At 40.5% G+C, this 23608-nt stretch overlaps 1 protein-coding gene across 1 annotated transcript in view; it reads right to left on the bottom strand.

The window, feature by feature from the left end:
* Positions 1-4998: 4998 nt before the first annotated feature.
* OFD1 (OFD1 centriole and centriolar satellite protein) overlaps positions 4999-23608 on the bottom strand; it is a 56811-nt gene continuing 38201 nt past the window's right edge. The window contains exons 13-23 of the mRNA XM_041740357.1: positions 22546-22735; positions 21442-21572; positions 20852-20963; positions 19987-20074; positions 18788-19389; positions 18169-18292; positions 14149-14249; positions 13045-13143; positions 9921-10078; positions 6666-6818; positions 4999-5501 (exon numbers count right to left, since the gene is read on the bottom strand). Coding sequence (XP_041596291.1) covers positions 5352-5501; positions 6666-6818; positions 9921-10078; positions 13045-13143; positions 14149-14249; positions 18169-18292; positions 18788-19389; positions 19987-20074; positions 20852-20963; positions 21442-21572; positions 22546-22735 — 1908 coding nt within the window. The 3' untranslated portion in view covers positions 4999-5351. The remainder of the gene's footprint in view (positions 5502-6665; positions 6819-9920; positions 10079-13044; positions 13144-14148; positions 14250-18168; positions 18293-18787; positions 19390-19986; positions 20075-20851; positions 20964-21441; positions 21573-22545; positions 22736-23608) is intronic.

The raw sequence follows: 23608 nt of genomic DNA, 5'->3' as shown, positions 1-23608 counted from the left end.
AATAAACATTTTCTAAAGAGTTAAATCCAATTCTTCTCTAATTCTTAAAAAAAAAAAAAAAAAAACAAAACAAAAAACCCAAAAAACCCCAAAATGCCAAAAAACAAACACTTCCGAACTCATTTTACAAGGCCAGCATTAGCCTGATATCGAAATTAGATAAGAACTTTATAAAAAAATAAAATTACAGGTCAACATCCCTGACAAACATAGATGAAAAAATCCTCAACCAAATATTAGCAAATTAAATTCAAGAGTACATTAGAAGGATTACACAACACCATGATTGAGTGGAATTTATTCTAACGGTTCAAGGATGATTCACATCTGCACATCAATGTTCTGAAACAGGAACAATACATGAACTACAACAAAATAAAGGATAAAAGTCATATAATCATTCCATTAGATGCAGAAAAAGCATTTCACAAATTCAACATCCTTTCATGATAAAAACTCTCAAAAACCTGAATACACAAGGAACATGCCTCAACACCATTAAGATCATATACAAAAAGCCCACAAGCTGGGATACTCAAGTGTCGAAAGCTAAAGTTTTTCAAGATCAGGAACAAGGATGCCCACTCTTGCGCTTTTAGGCAACACAGTCCTTGAATACCAAGCCAGAGCAATTAAGCAAGGAAGAGAAAAGCTATCCAAATAAAAGAGTAGTAGTAAAATGGTCTCTATCTGCAGATGACTAAAGATTCTACTAAAAGAAATGCTAAAACCATGAATTTGGTAAAGCTGCAAGATGGAAAATTAATAGAAATCAGTTACATTTCTATATACTAACAATGAAGCATCAGAAGAGAAATTAAGAAAACAAGACTTTGTACAATAGCATCAAAAAATATTTAGGACTTGGGCAGCCCGGGTGGCTCAGCGGCTTAGTGCTGCCTTCGGCCCAGGGCCTGATCCTGGAGACCTGGGATCGAGTCCCACGTCGGGCTCCCTGCATTGAGCCTGCTTCTCCCTCTGCCTGTGTCTCTGCCTCTCTCTCTCTCTCTCTGTGTGTCTCTCATGAATAAATAAATAAAATCTTTAAAAATATATATTTAGGACTAAATTTAACCAAAGAAATTAAAAATCTGAAAAACATAAGACACTGAAAAAAAACTGAAGATACAAATAAATGGAAAGATATTCCATGTTCACGGACTGGAATGCTATTCATAAAATGTTACACTCCCCAAAGTGATAAATATATTCAATGCAATCCCTATCAAAATTCCCAAGGGATTCTTTCACAGATATAGAAAGAACAATCGTAAACTTTGCATGAAAACACAATATAAAATAAAACCTCAAACAGCTAAAGCAAACTTAACAGCTGGAAACATCACACATTCATTCAGATTTCAAACTACAGCATAAAGCTATAATAATAAAAACAGTATGGAGGTGGTATTAAAAATAGACACCTAGATCAATGGAACACATAGAGAGCCCAGAAATAAACTCATTCATATATGATCAATTAATTTACAACAAATGAGCAAGAATATACAAGGATATATAGAAGGAAAGGGGAAGAGACTACAATAAATGGTATTGGGAAAATTGGATAGGCACATGCAGAATGAAACTGGGCACCTATCTTACCCCATACACAAAAAGCAACTCAAAATGGATTACACTTGAATTTAAGACCTCAAACTGTAAAGCTCATGGAAGACAACACAAGAGGGTAAGCTCTATGACATGAGTCTTGGCAAGGATTTTTTGGATTTGACACAAAAATAAAAGGCAACAGAAGCAAAGATAAACAAGTGACACTACATCCAATTAAAAAGCTTCTGCACAGCAAAGGCACTACCAACAAAGTCAAGAACAACCTGTCCCAAGTGGAATAAAGTATATGCAAGCCATGTGTCTGATAAATGGTTAATATTCAAAATACATAAAGAATTCCTATGACAGAATAGCAAAAAAACAATCACATTTAAAAATGGGCAGGGATGCCTCGGTGGCTCAGCGGTTGAGCGTCTGCCTTCAGCTCAGGGCCTGATACCCACATCGGGCTCCCCACATGGAGCCTGCTTCTCCCTCTGCCTGTGTCTCTGCCTCTCTAGGTCTTACATGAATAAATAAAATCTCTAAAAAAAAATTAAAAATGGGCAGAATTGAACACTTTTAAAAGTTTTATTTATTTAAATAATCTCTACACCTAGTCTAGGGGCTTGAATTTACAACCCTGAGATCAAAGTCATGTGCCAGGCACCCCTGAACAGACATTTTTCCAAAGACAACACAGCACATACATGGAAAGGTGCTCAATATCACTCATCATCAGTGAAATGCAAGTCGAAACCACAGTGAGACATCATGTCACACCAGTTAGGATGGTAACCATCAGAAAGACAAGAGATAGGGATGCCTGGGTGGCTCAGCAGTTGATCGTCTGCCTTCGGCTCAGGGCATGATCCCGGAGTTGCAGGATCAAGTCCCACATCGGGCTCCCTGCATGGAGCCTGCTTCTCCCTCTGTGTCTCTGCCTCTCTTTCTCTGCCATGAATAAATAAATAAAGAAAAAAAAAAACAGAAAGACAAGAGATGACAAGTGTTGGTGAGGACGTGGAGAAAAGGGAACCCTTATGCACTGTTGGTGGGGATATAAATTGGTGCAGCCACTGTGGTTAATGGTATAGAGGTTTCTCAAAAGTAGAAACTAGAAGTACCCTATGATCCATCAACCTCACTTCTGGGTACTTATCCAAAGGAAATGAGAACAGGTTCTTTAAGAGATATGTGGACTGCCATGTTCACTGCACTAGTGTGAACAATAGTCAAGATATGGAAACTTAAGTGACCATCAAGGGATGGATGAGCAATGATGATGTGGTAATATAATGTGTATGTATATACATATGTGTGTATATATACACAATGAAATGTTATTCAGCCATGAGAAAGGATATCCTGCTCCTTGCAACAACACAAATGGACTTTGAGGGCATTCTGCTAAATGATATAAGGCACAGAAATACAAATACTGTATGTAAATAGGGAATTTTAAAATTTAAAATTCCCTATAAACATAGGGACACAGAAATAAAAATACTGTATGTAAATAGGGACTTTGAGGGCATTCTGCTAAATGATATAAGGCACAGAAATACAAATACTGTATGTAAATAGGGAATTTTAAAATTTAAAAAAGGTGAACTCATAGAAACAGACTAAACTGGTGGTTACAAGGAGCTGGGGAGTGGGGAAGAGATGTTGGACAAAGAGCACACACTTCCAGTTACAAGTAAATTCAGAAAATCTGATGTACAGCATAGTGATTACAGTTAATAATATTGTATCATATACTTAAAAGTTGCTATGTTTTAACTGTAAGTGGTGATTATGTGACATGATAAAGGTGTCTGCTATAGTGGTCATCATTTTGCAACATGTAAGTGCACCATATCAACACGTTCTTTTTTTTTTTTTTTTAAAGATTTTATTTATTTATTCATGAGAGACACAGAGAGGGGCAGAGACACAGGCGGAGGGAGAAGCAGGCTCCCTGTAGGGAGCCCGATGCAGGACTCTATCCCGGGATCACGACCTGAACCAAAGGCAGATGCTCAACCGCTGAGCCACGCAGGTGCCCCTCATCAACACATTCTATACCTTAAGTTCATGCAGTGTGATAGGTCAATTTTACCTGAAAGCTAAAAGAAAAAAAAAGACATTATGAGTTGTTGGAAGAGAAGATGCCAAGTTCCTTGTGGTAACAGGACTCATGTCTGATATGCTAAGTGTGATAATGATGAGGCCTAGACAACTTATTTCTTCAAATACTTTCAAAGGTATGCTGCCATGAAAAATTCCTTAGCAGCCTAAGCAACAATAAAAAAAAAATCAACTTCCCACTTGTGAGAACGCAGTGACCTACTAGGTATCACTGGCAAAACCAATACAACCCTATCTGTGTTTGCACATGGAAATGATCTCTGGGACCTCACTGAAAAGACGGACCAGACAACCCCATCCTGTGTTAAGAGCTGGGGGACCATCAGTTAGTACTTAAGTCTCACTCCCAGGGAACCCCTCCAATCCAGGCACACTGGGTGGTGGTCACCCTCAGGGCTGCTCTGTGTGACACTTTTTCGTGACTATACTGGCAGTGTCATAGAAGCTTTTCCAAGATGCTCCCACACACAAGATGCTGCACTGTGAGGTGCAGATGTACAAAGATGATGAAAGTTCTGTGGATGCTGCATGAGAGTGCAGTTATCTTATTTTTTTCAATATGTAGTATCTAAAGGTCATTCTGGAAACGGACATCCAACGGGCAACCCACTGAAAGCTGTGGGATGTCCTCCACAGGAGTAGCTCCAGAATAGGTCAGCTTCGAGGCACCATTAGTCTCCACCACAATATACGTCCTAGCTCTGCAACTTGATGGCTATGAGACCCTGGTCAAGTCACTCACTCTCTGTGCCTCGCATTTCCTCATCTATAAAATGTGGAGAGTCACGGTACACGTGCTTCATATCGATAGGAATTAAATGAATTAAAACATGAAGATTTAAAATCGTATCTGGTACACATAAAGTGCTCAGTAAATGTTATCTCTTCTTTTTACCACCATCATCTAAGAAAGGGTCATGTTCACTCTCAGAAAAAAGATGTGAAAAGTAATGACCAGAGGGTATATTGCATTATTTCTGACACCTGGAATGTAAAAACCTGTGTCCTTATTTTCAGGTATAGTTCAGATGGAGAGTGCTGGGGAAGATGGTCTCCTATGTGATGGGGGTAGCCAACTCTGCAGAGGAAAGGAACACAGCTGAAACTTCCAAAATGGAGGCCTGGAACTTGATCAATAAGTTTTTGAGCAAGTATAACCTATAACAAAAATGGGGGGCGGGGGGAGCACCTCATTCTAATGTCATGCAGAGCCTAAAAAAGGAGAAATTTAAAGAGGTATTACTCAATTAGATAATTTTTGGTTTATATATTATGATACCAAACAAAATTAGGAGAAACAAAATCCCATGTGATTACACACATAATTTTTATTGAGAATTTTGTCTTGTTACAGAGAATTCATAGCCCTTTAGTTACATGATAGGGTAAGATGCTGGACAGCAAACACGGTTACCAAAAGTCATCTGGTTCTTCAGGAAAAAATCCCGTGAAACTAAATTAGGGAAAGAAAAAAAACCTGTGATTTATTAAATTCTTGTCAAGGTTATTCAGGGATCTTTATAATGTTCTCATTCCTTCTCTGAGGGATTTCTGCCCTTGCTTCTTGTAATTTGTCTCAGAAGCAATTTCACAAATTAAAAAAATGCAATACATTTTTTTTTAAAGTATCTAAAGTTTGATTGTTTCGCTAGTTTCTCACAGGCTCACTTAAATATCTGAACAAGCTTGGCTGACACATCAGCAATATAAAGTTTTGCGTAAAACATCATGTTGAGGAAATCATACCTTCCGTCTTTGTCAGTAGATGGTAGTTTGTCCACTTCTGAGCCCTCTCTGACAATTTTCTTTGAACTCTGATACACAGACGAAAAAAAAAACGGTTGAAATTACTTATGTATCAATTTTATTTAAAACTTTGATTTCTGTAAGAACTAATTTGAGATATAAACATGCAATTTAAGAGTCTAAAAAACAGGTGACTTTTAAACATGAAATTCAGCAAGCTGGGCAGCCCGGGTGGCTCAGTGGTTTAGTGCCAACTTCAGCCCGGGGTGTGATCCTGGAGACGGGGGATCAAGTCCCGCGTCGGGCTCCCTGCATGGAGCCTGCTTCTCCCTCTGCCTGTCTCTACCTCTCTCTCTCTCTCTGTCTCTCATGAATAAATAAAATCTTAAAAAAAAATTCAGCAAGCACATCAAAATATCAAAGTATCTGGTATGCATTCTCAACATCCACAGTGTGTGACTTAAGTAAAATACTGAGGTCTCAGTACTAATGCATTCATTATTCATGGACAGACTTTTCATTATATTTCTTTCTTTTTCTTTTTTTTTTTTTTTTTTTTTACGATTTTATTTATTTATTTGACAGAGAGAAAGAGTACAAGCAGAGTGGCAGGCAGAGGGAGAGGGAGAGGCAGGCTCCCCACCGAGCAAGGAGCCTGATGATGGGCTCAATCCCAGGACTCCGGGATCATGACCTGAGCTGAAGGCAGATGTCTAACTGACTGAGCCACCCAGATACCACTACTTTCTTCTTCTTAGAATAATGAGAGACATCCCAATTTTTATAAAATTTGACAAATCAAAACCTCCTCAATCTTTACCTAAGCAAAGTGATGAAATTTTGTTGTCACAACTGTAATGTATCAAAAAGACTCAAGGCTTTATTGGACTGTGGATTTTTTTTTAAATTTTTTAAAAATATTTTATTTATTTATTCATGAGAATACACAGAGAGGGGAGAGAGAGAGAGGCAGAGACACAGGCAGAGGGAGAAGCAGGCTTCATGTAGGGAGCCTGACCTGGGACTCGATCCAGGGTCTCCATGATCACACCCTGGGCTGCAGGCGGCACTAAACTGCTGAGCCACCGGAGCTGCCCTGGACTGTGGATTTTCTATGTTTTCTACCTTTTGTCTCCAATGGAGAAGGCAGACTTGGGTTCTACAGCTTTCAAACAAACCAAAACATCCCTTGGCACCCTCCTCCACAGAAGGCCAGTCCACAGTATCAGCACCCTATCTGCTGTCTCTTGGTCTTGAATCTGCTGAATAATTTTCATGTATTTTACTAAAGGATTTTCATTATAAACAAATTTGCTTTTCATTTCTTTAACACTCAATTCTAACTCTTTTTCCATTTCAATCTTCAAAGATTCTTCAACCATCCTCTGTGGAATAGATAGCCACCAACAAAGAAAATAAACAAATACATTAAAACAACTTTTAAGTGTTTAAAAAAGGCATAGTAATACAATCCTGATCCTTTAAGTACAATCTGCATCCCAAAGAACTATTTAACTGAAGTCACTGCTACCAAAGGAGGGCAAACAGGTCCTATTTTTTTTTTAAAGATTTTATTTATTCATGAGACACAGAGAGAGAGAGAGAGACAGACAGACAGACAGACAGACACAGGCAGAGGGAGAAGCAGGCTCCATGCAGGGAGCTGGATGTAGGACTTGATCCTGGGACTCTGGGATCATGACCTGAGCCAAAGGCAGATAGATGTTCAACAACTGAGCCACTCAGGCATCCCAAACCGGTCATCTCAATGAAGGAAGGGATTAATTTGCCTGAAGTGTCCTGGGCTTTACACCAAATTAATCATGAGTCCAAGGAACATCAATATGGAAGATGAATTTCAGTAAGACTTGTGTGTGTGAAGAGGCCAGAGTAATACACACACCTGGGACCAATCAGGACATGGAACGCCAAAAGAGAACCAGAGGAAGAAAGAGGGCAGAGGAGTCCCTAGAAGCCACTGTTGACCAGGAGTCACTTCCCTGGGTTATTGCAATCCCAGCTAGCTGACCTTGGAAGTCTTTATTTTATTTTATTTTATTTTAATTAATTAATTAATTAATTTATTCTTTCTTTCTTAGAAGTCTTTAAACCCCATCTAAAAAAACCTATAGCAAAGCCAAGCCCCCTCCTTTATGGCTTATTTCCAGGACCCCAGATAAGAATGCTGCAAATGAGCTTGCAAAAGCTCCCCTCTGTTGCTGAACTTCTAAGGTCTGTGTTATTTATACACAGCATTATCTCAGTGCTCTTAATAAGCAAAGGAAAAGACTGGGATGCCTACATTAGGCTTTTAATAATACTAAACTTAATACTACTAAATACTTAATACTACTAAAATTTGTATGGAACCGCAAAAGACCGCAAAAGACCGCAAAAGACCCCCAGATAGTCAAAGCAATCTTGAAAAAGAAGAATAAAGCTAGAGGCATCACAAGCCCATATTTCAAGATATACTACAAAGCTGTAGTTATCAAAACAGTATGGCATGGGGACAAAAATAGACACATAGGCCAATGGAACAGAATAGAGCTCAGAAACAAACTCATGCTTATAGGGTCAGCTGATCTACAACAAAAGAGGCAAGAATATACAGCAGGGAAAGAAAGCTTCTTCAATAAATAGTGCTGGGACAACTGGACATACAGTAAGATGCAAAATAATGACACTGACTACTTTCTTAAAAATAAGCTCAAAATGGATTAAAGACCTAACTGTGCAACCTGAAACCATAGAAATCTTAGAAGAGCACAGGCAGTAACTTCTCTGACATTGGCCGTAGCAACATTTTTCTAGATATGTCTCCTGAGGAAAGGGAAACAAAAGCAAAAACAAAACAAAACAAAACAAAAAACCCAGAACTACTGGGACTACATCAACATAAAAAGCTTCAGCACAGTGAAGGAAACCATCAGCAAAAGAAAAAGCAATGTATTGAGGGATGCCTGGGTGGCTCAGCGGTTTGGTGCCTGCCTTCAGCCCAGGGCATGATCCTGGAGTCCGAGAATCGAGTCCCGAGTTGGGCTCCCTGATGGAGCCTACTTCTCCCTCTGCCTGTGTGTCTCTGCCTCTGCCTCTCTCTCTCTCTCTCTCTCTCTCTCTCTCTCTCTCTCTGTCTCTCATGAATAAATAAAATCTTAAAAAAAAAAACCCAATGTACTGAATGGAAGAAAATATTTGCAAATGATATATCCAATGAGGGTCAATATCCAAAAATATAAAAAACTTAGACAACACGAAAAAAACCCCAACAATACAATTAAAAATGGGCAGAGGACCTGAATAGACATTTCTCCAAAGAAGACATATAGATAGCCAACTACCAAAGGAAGAGATGCTCATCACTCATCATCAGGGAAATGCAAATCAAAACTACAATGAGGGGCAGCCCCGGTGGCGCAGCGGTTTAGTGCCGCCTGCAGCCTGGGGTGTGATCTTGGAGACCCTGGATCGAGTCCCATATCAGGCTCCCTGCATGGAGCCTGCTTCTCCCTCTGCCTGTGTCTCTGCCTCTCTCTTCGCTCTCTCTGAATGAATTAATAAATAAATCTTTAAAAAAAAAAAAAACTACAATGAGGTATCACCTGACACTTGTCAGAATGGCTAAAATCAGAAAGACAGTAAACAAGTGTTGGCGAGGATGTGGAAAAAAAGGAACCGTTGTGCACTGTTGGTGGGAATACAAACTGGTACAGCTACTGTGAAAATCAAGATGGAGGTTCCTCAATAAATTAAAAATAGAATTACCATCCGATCCAGTAATTTCACTACCAGGTACTTACCCAAAGCAAAAAAACCCCACTAATTTGAAAAGATATGCACACCCCTAGGTTTATTGCAGCATTATTTACAATAGCCAAGATATGGAACCAACTCCAGTATCCATCGACAGATGAATGGATAAAGGCATGAGATATATATATATATATATATATATATATATATATATATATATATATATAATGTAATATTACTCAGCCATAAAAAGGATGAAATCTTGCCAACTGTGGCTGGACAACATGGATGGACCTAGAGGATATTATGCTAAGTGAAGTAAGTCAGAGAAAGACAAATACTGTATGATTTTACTTATATGTGGAATCTAGAAAACAAATGAACACATAAACAACAACCCCAAAACACCCCGACTCAAATACAGAGAACAAACTGGTAGTTACCAGGAAGGAGATGGGTAGGGGAATGGGTGAAAGAGATAAAGGGGATTAAGAGGTACACACTTCCTGTCATAATATAAGGAAGTTACATAGATTTGGAGTACCGCATAGGGAATATAGTCAATAATACTGTAATAATGTTGAATGGTAAGAAAACCAAAACCATCAACAAAGTTACCTGCCACTCCTACAACTTTGGGCCACACTAAGGACTCATGTTCCTGAGCAAAGGTACTTACTGAAGGGGTACCATGGGAAAGGCAGCTTGGAGAATTTGCAGGAACTCAGCATTACCTGCTCTTGATCCAGTTTTTCTAGTTCTCTTCGTTCCCTTTCCGAAGCCTCTTGCCACTCATTCTGCCTTCTTTCTTCTCTCTGCCTGCATTCTCTCATGTGCTCTTCCCATATTTTTTCTTCTTCCTTCTGTTCCTCCATTTGTTTCTGATCTATGCCTAATGGGACAGAAAAGAGAGAGAGCATTTAGTTTTTCCAGCATCGGAGTTTTCAGATGAATGCAGGACTGCTTTGCAGGGGCCTTTGCCAAGACTCAGGAAGACCTCTTGGTTCTTAGAGAACTAAGCTGCTCCATCTTGGAGCCCCCAAATCTACTCCTAGCACTGCACCCTGACTTCTGCTTTGCTGAGACGAGGACAAGTCACCCAAAATACGATGACATTAACTCTTTTTTTAAATATTTTTTTTATTTATTTATTCATGAGAGACATAAAGAGAGAGAGAGGCAGAGACATAGGCAGAGGGGGAAGCAGGCTCCATGCAGGGAGCCGGATGTGGGACACGATCCCGAAACCCATGGATCAGACCCTGAGCTGAAGGCAAACACTCAACTGCTGAGCCACTCAGGCCTCCCAGACAACTCCCCCACACACCCCAGTCTCAGCTTCTCACCCTCTGTGTCTGCCTCTGCCCTCCCCCTCAGCTTTAGGATTCAGACTTAACCCTTATTCCCTCTTCATTTGCACAGCATTTTCCTGACTCTTCCCCTTGCTCCCGACTCTTCCCCTTGCTCCTATGCAGGGGTCCCAGTCTCTCCTGACCCAGACAGGACGCAGTACCCACCCCTCCCCACTCTAGCCAGAGTGCTGCTGCCACCCACTTTCTCCAGGCTGATCCTACGACCTTCCCACACCTCCTTCTCTAGTCCTGACCTCTCCGTTTCCTTACACCCTGCTTTCTAACGGGTTTCCTGCCATCTTCCTGCCATCGACACACAGAGACACCCTCCCCCCTCACAGCACTGACTTTATACTGAACTCATCATTCCTGTCCCTTTAATCATGCTTTTTCCATACTATGTCCACTTGGCCACCAGGGCTTACAGGTTCTTCATCCTTCTCCTGCAGCAGTGAGGGTCCTTATCACCATTAACCCGGGCAGCTGAAATCACCTAGTCTATGCTCTCCATGCCACTGGCTTCCCTGCCTTCAAGCGACCCCCTTCACCTTTGTGACCACCAGTCACTTCCCAGATCTGCTCTGCATATTCTCCGCTCTGGGGGAGTCCAAATCCACAGTGGTTTAGGCTGACAATTTGTCTTTTTCTCTCCAGACTGCCTTCCTCTATCACTATAGCTTACCATTTGAAACATTCCACCTATAGAGCAGAGCGCTCAGTGACCTGAGTACAGATGTATCAGACTTTCACCATGCCCTTGTTTTCAGTCTCCTTAACCCGATGTGCTGCCTTCCTCTCCCAAAACCTTACCTACTGTGCAAGCCCTTACCTAAATGCCACCTCCTCTGCAAGGTTCTCCTTGTTCGTAAAGTGACAACTGGCCATTCCAGCTCCATATTCACACAGTACTTTGTACCTGCCTTGTCGAAACCCATATGCAAAACAGCAGCGTCTCCCTGCTTCTGTCCCTTCTGCTTAAGGACCACACTTTAACTGTTTGTTCTCTAAGCTTGCACCACAGGTCTCCACACCTCACATGCTGAATCGAATCTCGGTCCCACAGAAGACTGTGCTGACTTTTTCTTCCCCAGCCCTGGCCTATTAAATTCAACTTTCCCCAGCAATGCTAACGAACAAGTTCACAGATTCACCACGGGACTTCAAAACTCATTGCAGTGCCCTGTTCTAAGTCACTAGCAAAAAAGTTTGTTTTACTAATAGGAGAGGAACAAGACAGTCTTAATTCTGGTCATGAAATTCAAATCCCGAAGGATGCCGCTGACCATTTCCATATGTAGTGACAGAGACTCTTCCCCACTGGGGGAAGGAGGGTTACTCCTCGATGTATCACACTCTCACACAGAATAGAAATGTCAGCATAAGAATGCTGCTTGGGAGCTACTTTAAACAGATGAAGAGAAAAAGGCTGCTTCTTCCCCGGGAGGTGTACTTTGTAGCTGCCTAGTAGTGTACTGAAACTGAAACCACCCTGGACAGAAGAGCAAAGAAAAGAAGTATTTCCACTGGCACAAAGACAGCAAGCCCGAAGCTTTCTCATTTCCTTTGCACCCAGATGAAGAGGTTAAACAGCAGATGTAAGAGACTTCCCCCGATAATCAAAATGCAATCACACTATTTAACAGTAATTTAAAAGGCCATTTATTACAATCTACATTATGTGTCAGAAACAGACCACCTGTCTGCTCAGTTGGTTTCCCTTATTCTATTGTTATTTTTCTTCCCTACTCACTCTTCTGTCTGCCAAATGGCTGCCTATCAGATCATTTCTTGGTTGCCACTGTCCCTATCAGTATTTCTCCATGATGGCTTGCCTACTGCCCGACTCTCCTACTAGAAGCTCCGTGAAACAGGGGCCTGGGTTGGTGCACTACTATATGCCCAGGCCCAAGGAAAGCATCCAGCAAAGAAAAGGCTCTTGACCAAGTCTCAATAAATGAGTGCTTTCCAGAATGATTTACTCTGGAATCAGCAAAAATCAATCCTCTCAAAGTCTCTTGCGTCTTTCAGCAACTGCTCACATTCCCAATGGCACCTTAAACCAAGAAACTGTTTATAAGTTTTGCATAGGTTTTAGGGATAATGTTCTCCCAACGTTTGGAAAGGACTAAATCTGATTTTACTTGATGCATTTCCTTTCAACTCTGAGGCTTTAAACACTTAATGTTTAAGGGTCCAGGAGAATGGACCTGGCTGTTGGCTGAGCCCTGGAGCAAAGCTCAAATCTCTCCATTGCACCTTTCTTCCACACTGGGGAGGGAAGTGGGTCATCTGGAGAAGGTTAAGAGGAAAGATGAGGTAGGCCCAGCAAGACAAGTCTGATGACCAGTTTTCTTCCAATGTCATCAGCTTTTCTGAAACTTGAAATATAGAAAGGTTTTGCTTGTCCTACTTTTTTAAGGCATGGAGAAAGCAAACAGAAAATGAAGTAAGATTGAATATTACTAATTTGTTAATATATTTTGTTAATTAAAACAGGAAAACTTACTTGGGTAGTGATAGGATACAGCAGCTACGGCAGCATCCATGTGAGGCATGTTGCCAGCAGGACAGAGGACATCTACTTCAAATTGCCTCAGCGTGCTCCCTGCATTTACATGAGATGTAAACAAGTATCCCCTAAGTCCTCAGGAATAAGGGCAAGAGAAGGGAGTACAGTGCAGTGTAGGGATGACTCATGGTGAAGCACTTCAGTTTTGGCCAAAGCAACTGGGCCAGCTCTTTGTCTACGGGACTCTTAAGAAGTCTGCATTGGAGCTGCTGGACAATGGTATTCATTTCTTTCAAGAATTAGGTTCACTACAAAATTTAATTTGTTACCCAAATAGGAAAATCAATCAAGTGAAAGAATTCACTTGGTTTGCTGATAATAATTTGCATTCTGTTTAAAATCAATAGTTTAACAAACTTATATTAGTCATAAGGATTTTGAGAAGTTTACTAAGGCTTATCATTTAAATGTTCAAACCATTATGCTCTCACACTAAACAATGAAGCTCATGAAATAAAATGACAGGTCGTATACAAATATAAAGACTTGCAAGCTGGAAAGGACTGCAGAGCTGACCTCCTCTACAACTCTATTTGATACTGAAGCAGTAGGATCTGAGGCACTGCCATAGCCAAGACACCCATTTCTAGACTCTCAAGCCTGGATTATTTTACCTCTGTTCTTTAATCAAAAAATGAGCTTTGTAAAACTTAGGCAGTCAATGGAATTAGTATAATTCAAATAAAAATAACAGTATCTCATGTTCCATAAAAGGGGAAATTTTTTTTTTAATCACTTATTTTAAGTCTGAGGCAATCTCAAACTTGGTAAACTTGAGTTAAGGATTCACTTATAGGCTTAGTTCCAACTCCAAAATTGTGAGCTATCCTTAAATGCTTAATAAATGGAACTCAGAACACACCCCTGGAAATCTCTGTGATATAAAAATGAGACAATATATCTGTATTTGTGGTTTTATCACAGAATTAAAATGTCCTAATTTGTAACTGCTTTGCTTCTTATGACAATAAATACGTTTCACCAAAACTAACCTTTCTACATTTTGAGCTTATAGAAACCAGTACTCATATTTGAACTTACATTCAAAAGATGATTCAAATTCCTCATTGTCCTTAAAAAGTTGCTTGTCTGGATTTGAAAATTCAGTTTTGTCCTGAAGCTCCATTTGTTTTTGAAAAAGACTGGATTGGAAGAACAAAATTCAAGAATGTCAAGTTGTAGGAATGTAAAACCGAAGAGAAGAGGGTGATAAAAACCCTTTGGGACTCAAGAAAATGCTTCTGAAAAATACTTTTTCTTGAGCTCACAGAGAACAGGAGCTACATTGCAGTGGTTACCTCTCTAAGCCATTCACTTAGTTACTCCTCATAACCACCACATGCTGTGAGATAGGTACTACTGTCATGACCACATTGTTCCCAGGAGTTTCTTTTTTCCAGTACCAGAAAACAGTTTTGAAAACATCAGATTCTGCACATGCCAACTGAAGATGTCACACTATAAGCCCCATGTGCATTAAGGGGCCCTAACTTGGCACATGTGTCTTGTCGTTTTTCTCAGCTCTATTACAACAAAGAGTGAGATAAAAAAAATCATTACATATTTTAGGATCATAACAGGCACATGTGGCAGTTTTCAACTCTGTACAGTATAAGAGAATTATCATGCAGAAGCTGAGGCTGGAGCCCAGAACTAAGGGGTCAGAGTCTCCTTCCATGGGGACCAGGTATAAACAGGGGTCCCACATGTGACTCAAATCTCACACTGGGAAACCCATTGCTGAGCTCCTAAACATACCCACTTTAGCAATCATATCCTAGGAAGCATTACCAATTTTGAATTTATTTCAATGGCATACAAATTGGGACCTTTTAAGATGAGCAATAAGTCAGGGATGTCCACTCTTTTTATTTTTTTATTTTTTATTTATTTATGATAGTCACACACACAGAGAGAGAGAGAGGCAGAGACACAGGCAGAGGGAGAAGCAGGCTCCATGCACTGGGAGCCTGACGTGGGATTCGATCCCAGGTCTCCAGGATCGCGCCCTGGGCCAAAGGCAGGCGCCAAACCGCTGCGCCACCCAGGGATCCCAAGGATGTCCACTCTTGCCACTTTCATTCACTGGAAGTCCTAGCCACAGCAATCAGGTAAGAAAAACAAGGCATCCATATTGGAATGGAAGTAAACCGTCATCTGCGGATGACATGATCCTATACAAAAAAGTTCTCAAGACTCCACCAAAAAACTATTAGAACAAATGGATTTAGTGAAGTTGCAAGATAGGAAAGTCAGACCCAGAAATTGGCTGCATTTCTATGTATAGCAAAGCACCAGAAAGAGAAATTAAGGAAATAATTCCATTTACAAATGCATCAAAAATAATACTTAGAAATAAATATAACTAAGGAGTAAGGAGATAAAGGACTGAACTCTGAAAACTATAAAACACTGATGAAAAAAAGGGAAGACGACACAGATGGAAAGATATCCCATGTCATGGATTGGAAGAAGTAATACTATTAACATGTCCCTGCTACCCACAGCAATTGACATATTCAATACAATTCTGATCAAAATACCAACAGCATTTTTTCAGAGAACTAGAACAAATGTATATGGAACCACAAAAGACCCCTGAGCAGCCGAAGCAATCTTGAGGAACAAGAACAAAGCTGGAGGGATCACAATTCCAAATTTCAAGATATACTACAAAACTGCAGCTATCAACACAGTACAGTAATGGCACAGAAACAGACACACAGATCAATGAAACAGAGCAGACCCAGAAGTAAACCCATGATTAAATGGTCAACTGATCTATGATAGAGGAGGCAAGAATATAAAATGGGGAAATGACAGTCTCTTAAACAAATGGTGCTTGGGAAAACTGGACAGCTACAAGCAAAACAACGAAACTAGACCACTTTCTTAAACCATACACAAAAATAAAGTCAAAAGGTTAAAAACCTAAATGTGAGACCTGAACCCATAGAAATCCTAAAGGAGAGCACAGGTGGTAATGTCTCTGACACTGGCCCTAGCAACATTTTCCTAGAAATGTCTCCTGAGGCAAGAGAAATAAAATAAAATTAAACTATCAGGACTACAGGAAAAAAAGAAGAAAATAAGCTTTTGCACAGCAAAAAGAAACCATTATAAAATGAAAAGCCAACTTACTGAATGGGAGAAGATATTTGTAATGATAAATCCCATAAGAAGTTAATATCTAAAATACGTAAAGAACTTATATAACTCAACACTAATAATGCAAATAATATGATTAAAATGGTGAGAGAACCTGAATAAATATTTTTCCAAAGAAGACTTACAGATGGCTAACAGAACTATGAAAAGAAGCTCAACATCACTCACCAGGGAAATGCAAATTAAAGCCACAATGAGATACCACCTGACACTTATTACTTCTTGTCTTTTGGTTATAGCCATTCTGACAAGTATTGGTGAGTGAGCATGTGGAGAATGAACCTTCATGAGTGTTGGTGGCAATGAAAACTGGTGCAGCCACTGTGGAGGACAGTATGGATGTTCCTCAAAAAATTAAAAATAGAACTATCATATGATCCAGTAATTTCACTACTAGGTATTCATGAAAAGAAAATGCAAACACTGATTTGAAAAGATATATACACCCTTATGTTTACAGCAGCATTATTTAAAATAGCCAAGATAGGGGATCCCTGGGTGGCGCAGCGGTTCGGCGGCGCCTGCCTTTGGCCCAGGGCGCGATCCTGGAGACCCGGGATCGAATCCCACATCGGGCTCTCGGTGCATGGAGCCTGCTTCTCCCTCTGCCTATGTCTCTGCCCCTCTCTCTCTCTGTGACTATCATAAATAAATAAAAATTTAAAAAAAAAAAAAAAAATTAAAAAAAATAAAATAAAATAAAATAGCCAAGATATAGAAGCAATGCAAGTGTCTATTAATAGACGAATAAAGAAAATGTAATATATACACACATAAAGGGATACTACTCAGCCATAAAAAAGGATGAGATTGTTGCCATATGCAACAACATGGATGGACCTAGAGAGTGTTATGCTAAGTGAAATAAATCAAACTGAGAAAGACAAATACCATGTAATTTCCCTTACATGCAGAATCTAAAAAACAAGCAAATAAACAGAGGTGCCTGGAATGGTTGTCAGTTAGGTGTCTCTGACTCTTATTTCAGCTCAGGTCATGATCTCACAGCTGTGAGACTGAGCTGTGTGTCGGGCTCAACACTCACCACTGAATCTGCTTGAGATTTTCTCTCTCTCCCTCTGCCCCCCACCCCCTCATGCATGTGCACTCTCTAAAATAAATAGAATCTTAAGAAAAAAAGCAACAAATGAATAAACAAAAAGCAGAGTTAGACCTATAGATAGAAAGAACAAAGTGATGGTTGCCCGAGAGAAGGGGGGGATGAGCAAAATGGGTGAAGGGGCGGGGGAGTACAGATTTCCACTTCTGAAATGAATAAACCATGAGAATAAAAGGTATAGCATAGGGAATATGGTCAATGGCAGTATAATAGCATTGTATGGTGACAGATGGGAGCTACAACTGTGGTGAGCACAGTATAATGTATAGAGTCAAATCACCACGTTGTATACCTAAAACTAATCTAATGTTGTGTATCAATTATATTCAAGTACAAAAAAAAATTATACTCAAGTACAAAAAATGACTGGAACCTTATCTGATTATATTTAAGTGCCAAAATAGTTTTAAATGAGCTTTTAATGATATGTGAAATTGTTTCAGGTTTAAACTAAATTTGTTTTCACAGATTTTGTACAGTTGTTTTATCTTCATAAATCAAGTTTATTCTTGGAAATATGAAGATGTTTACTGACACTACAGAGTATATTCTACATACTAAGTTTAGCAAACAAGTAGAAAATTACTTATTTGGTAAACGAATGCTTCCTCCTGGCCACCTCCGGTAATTTAGATGATTCTCAAAGATCACATGCCTTACAATCTGATTACAAAATCTATACTGCTACATGGTCTTTAGTATCACCAGAAAACCCAAATGAGTCCAGGCTGAGACCCCTGTAGTTCAGCAGAGGCTGAGCCGAAGGTGATTACCTGGCCTGCTCTGGAGGGCTGGGCAGCAGGTAGAGGGAAGGGCTGAGCCTGGACTTCACCAGTGAAGGCCGCGGCATTCTGTTTGGACAAGGACTGGGGCCAGCCGCATGGGATCGGCCCAGACCTAAGGAGCAGAAGGCTTGACTACTAAAAACTGCAAGAAGACAGCAACAATGTTTCTGAACAGTTCTATAACTTTGACAATTAATTCTATTATCCTTGTCAACAGCTGAATACGATGCATAAATGATCTACAAAACTAACCATTCCCATACCTAAAAGAAACTACAATAGTAACAATAAAACATATGTCACTAACCAGCAGTAAAAGGAAAGCCACATTCTGCACATGTCTGCATGCCAAGTAAATGGCTAGAATGGGACACTATCCCCCCACCTTCCACAGCACCCTGCAAGGTGGGGGCAATGCCACTGTAACGCAGGAAAGGCAGGTTCAGAGGGAGGACACAGCGCTGAAACTCAGGCCTTCCTAGGCTCAACCCCTTCTTCTTCCTGCCCTCCCAGGCTGCACACTTATTCTGTTAAGGGGCCTGCCTGCAAGGACCAGACGACCCCTCCAAATCCAGAGCATCCCACAACCTTCTTTGCAGCAGCTCACCTTCCAGATACATTTCATTATTGAGGCTCCTTTTTGCTTTGGGAAGGTGAGTGGAGAAGCGTCTGGAAGAAGTGCCCCAGCATGGCCACGAGGCCATGCTGCCCATCCGTGCTTCTGAGGTGCTGCTCTTGTCCTTGTCAGGTATGCCCACCAGACACTGCTCGGAGACAACCCTGTCCTCTGCAGAAGGACATCTTTGTGGGGCACCTGAAGTGATGTTTTTGAGGGGTCCTACCAAGTGCAGGGATGGTGGGCTCTTGGATGTTAAAGGGCTTTTAGTGGGGTGTTGACTAACTCTTTGATGGTAATTTTGGAAAACTTTCTCCAAATGTTCGGCCTCTTGCTCTAGCTCTTTCACCCTCGCCTTGGTATTGACTACAAACTCAAGGTCAGAATCAGGGCAACAATTCTCTGTGCTTGCATTTGGATAACTTGTGATCCTTGGTATAACTGCCATCAGCCTTTCCTGTTCGAGGGGATTTTTAAAGAAATCCCCACTTATATCACCATCCCAAGGCATCACCTTCTTGCCTCTTTGTAGTCTCCTCACAGAACGATCGATCAGAGACTGCTTTGGCTTGCGATACACTTCATCTCCAGGGCTGTGAGTTACAATAGGACCATGTGAGAAATAAAGGGAAAAGGTGAAAAACAGACTTAAAATCAATGGAGAACATTATTTTCAAAAATGAAAGGAAGTATTAAGGACAAACTTGCACATTAGTTTTTGAAGCGGCAGTAGTGATAGTGATACCAACATTTTATCAAGAAGTTATATATACAGCTATGGCTTCATATGCCTTCTTTCATAACACAATTTTACTTCACAATCCATAATGCATAATCATGAAACCTAAAAAGCTCTGAAAATTGAAAATAGATTCCTAATTTATACTGTCCAAAGCCCAACAGACAATGATTTGACTGAAAAGCTTGACCTGAACCAATATAAGCCCATTTACAATCTTTATTTCACCTAGCAAGAATATTCATGCGTTAGATTACAAAATAATGGGTTTCACAGCAGAATGGTGACCCAGAATCTCCAGGGCTATGGCAAAACTCATAGGCCCCAGCATCCAGCCTGAGTTCCAGATAAGGGAATGAGGACGTGCCATCACAATAATGCTGTGGACTAAGAATACTCACTGTACCCATTGTACAGAGCGGGTACTGAGGCTCAACTGAGGCAAGCTCACACAGTGAGCAAGGAGTAGAGCTTCTGGCACTTCCTGGTACAAAGCCAGTACCTGTGCCCACTGTCTCTTCTACAAGGCTTCCCTGACACTGCCAGAGAACAGAGGCTCGTTATGTGCAGTGCGCTTGTTCCAAAGGTTCTACTTTATTCAGCTATTTTTCATGGTATGAGGTGCAGAACAGCGGAACACATAAAAACACTTAAGAATCAAGTCAACTAGTCTTAGTGTTACAGTAGCAAACAAAACAGGAAGACCTAGCTTCGGGATGAATTTGGGGACTTCTGTGCCACTACCACACTTCTCTTATTTGGGACATGAGGCTCTTCCAAGCCATGGGGCATATGTGAAAGCAAATGACTTTAAAAAAAAAAAAACACAGATGATCATGGGGAAGAGAGGAGAAATAAAACAAGATGAAATCAGAGAGGGAGACAAATCATAAGAGACTTTTAGTCACAGGAAACAAACTGAAGGTCACTGGAGGTGAGGGAGGTGAGGGGATGGGGCAACTGGGTGATGGGCATTAAGGAGGACACATTATGGGATGAACACTGAGTGTTATATGCAACAGATTAATCATTGACCTCTACCTCTGATACCAATAATACGTTGTATATTCGTTAACTGAATTTAAATAAAAATTTTTAAAAAATAAAAAGAAAAAGAAAGCCAGTCACTTTAGCTGCTGACCTGGTTGGTGGTCCTGAAACAGACAAGTTTTTTCCTTCTAAGGTGACACATATTTCTATAGCTATTCTCCTATTAGGAGGATTACTAAAAATTCATGAAGTCATGATTGTTCCTTCTTCACAAACATCAGAAGGTTTACACACTTACACGCACATAGGTTAAAAATGTCTCTGACCTATCTGGGTTTGTTTCAGTTGCAATCTTAAATCAGCAACCTGTATGGTTAACCTCTTTACGGACTCATCATAATCATGGATCTGGGCCTTCAGCTGTGCAGAATGTTCAATCTGAAAAGATTTAGAGAAGGAAAAGAAATCAATGTAAAATAAATCACAGCTTACTTCAAAAGGAACAATTCTCTCATTGGGCTTATTGCTTTTTTCTGTTTCGCCAATTCTAAGCAGCAGTACACCTGTTACTTTTGGGGGTGAGGTCCTTATAAAACAACAACAGAACACACTAACAGTTTAAGAGCTCCTTCTTTTAAAGAATCAAAAGATACTTTTAACAGTGGGCACCATTGGGACTTGGAAACTATGTGTCAGGAGAGTTTATCTTTCTCTTAATTTTATTATGAATATAATGTCACATGATCATTTGAGAATTTCCTCAGATGAGAAAGAATATTGGGGGAGTGATTAGCATATTGGGGGGAATTTATAATATTAAAATAGATCTGATTTATACTGGTGTGACATACACCAAATTTATACTCCCACAAAGTACACTGCCCTAACATTTGGATGAGCCCACAGCAATACTCACTTCACTTTGCAGTTGTTTTTGCAGAGGCAGCCTGTGGTTTTCAAATTCCTTATGCTCAAGTGTATTAGCATTTTCTGCTTTCTTTAGTTCTTTCTGAAAAACCACCAGCTTGGGAGATGGCTGAGCAACGTCTATGAAGGTAAAAAAGCCTGGCCATTATCAATCTCAAGTTTTCTCATTTCACTATTTCACTTAACAAAAGCAGCTAAAGAGGCTTCAAACTGTTCTTCCCTTTCTTTGAATGCACATAATTAAAATTAGTTTTATTAAATGGACTAAGAGTAATCTTCTTAAATTTCAGAACAAATAATTTAATGTCCAAATTGCAAAGTTAACTACTCTTCAGAGTTCTACTTTCAGTAAAAGATTTTTCAAATCCTCAAATTAATGTGAACACCTGAGTCTCTCCTCTAGTATGCACAGAAGGCACAGAAGGAACACTTACTTTCAAAGCGTGCCAGTGATTGCCTTTATGTCCAATCAAACCTTTGCATCTGTCAGTGGCACTCAGAGTCCAGGCAAAAGCAGATGGGGTCCCCAATTCGGGTCATTGGAAGACACTTTAATAAAGAGAGACTTACACAGGGTAGCCACAAAAGCTGGTATAGTTCCTTGGGCTAGTACTGGGGCCAGGCTGTTACCAGTCTTTGGGCCTGGAGGGTCAGAAAGAGAGGTATTTCCAGAAGCGCAAAGAGTGAGCAGGTGTGGGGCACTGGGAAATCACTTTGCTGAGGCACAGGGCTGGCCCGGGGCTACTCTACAAAGGGGAGATGGAGGAGGGATCACAATCACCTGGGCCTCACACTTCCCTTCCTCCATGCGCCTGAGCAAGTCCCCACTGGCCAAACCTGACCCACCCAGAGGAGTCAGAGGACAAGGGCAGCAAGGTACCATCCAGAGAGGCAGACTTATACAGTTACAAAATTTGTCTTCTTACTGGCACAATTAATTACACAGTAACAGGCAGAAGCAAAGTACATTCATTCTGAGAAGCATAATTTTATAAAATCTTCCCAAATGAAGTCTCCACAGAGGACAAAGCAGTTGCAGAACACTAAGCTATTATCAATTTCAAAGCCATGACAGTCTCAAACAATGACCTACGGTTTAGGAGACGCAGGTTTTCATTTCTAGTGTCTTCCAGCTGTTGTTTGAGTAATCTATTTTGTGCCTGAAGTTCCAGTTTCCCTTCTTTCAGAAGCGAATAGTCACTAATCTCCTTCACCTTTTCATTCAGCAGGTGGTTTTGCTTTGTTATTGCCAAACACTGGGCTCTGACAGACTCCAACTCAAGCTGGAATCAAAACAGAGAAACTTGTATTTGAACCATGACTTGATGTTACTGCTTAAGTGAAAGCCGGCTAGCTGCCCTGAGCTGAACATCACTCTTGAATTAAGGACCCTGACAGAAGTCTGGTTCTCTCCAGCGAGACTCGAACTCCAGCAGTACGGTCATCTTTTGCCCTAGAGTGGGGGCAGGGCGAAGTTCATCCACCTGCTACCTTGTACAACCCTGTCCTGCAAGGCCAGTACTTCTAATCATCACCCCGTTTCTGGACGCAACTAAGTGTTCAACGAAGTAACCACAGGTTGCAGATATATATATATATTTTTTTAAATAAAAAGGTGAGAGATCGCTAACGTGCTGCAGGGTGCTTTCCTTTTCTTACTATAATAGGGCTCAAGTTTGGTTATAGAAGCCTACAAAGTCCTCAAATAAGTCCTTACAGCTACAATAACATGTTCTGTATATAAAATTTATTTTAAGTACCTAAAGGTCCGGCTCTGACAGGACATTCAGGTAGCAAACATTTGGATTAATAGAAATAAAGTACCAGTGGCATATGAAAAACGCATGTCATTTTGTTGTAAGCTGTAAGATCCTGACATCATGACAGAAATTTTAAGGAGAGGAGGCTGAGGTAGAAGCTAGTATGTGTAAGCCACATAATAAGCTCACTGAATTCCCTACACAACCATGCAATTCAGGCAACACATTCCAGAGTCTACAGGTAAGGAATGTGAGGTCAGAGAACTTGCCCAAAGGCACACAAGCAGAAAGGGAAAGAGACAGGATTCAGGCAGGACTGTAGGCCCCAAAAGACATCCTCTTCCTATGCTTCCCTAAGAGATGAGAATTGAAATGAAGAACTTGTGAATGAACCAA

This window comes from Vulpes lagopus, chromosome X (assembly GCF_018345385.1).
Source record: "Vulpes lagopus strain Blue_001 chromosome X, ASM1834538v1, whole genome shotgun sequence".
In the NCBI taxonomy this organism is placed as follows: Eukaryota; Metazoa; Chordata; class Mammalia; order Carnivora; family Canidae; genus Vulpes; species Vulpes lagopus.
Note: the sequence above shows the minus strand (reverse complement) of the source record. Positions and strands in the feature narration are given on the sequence as shown.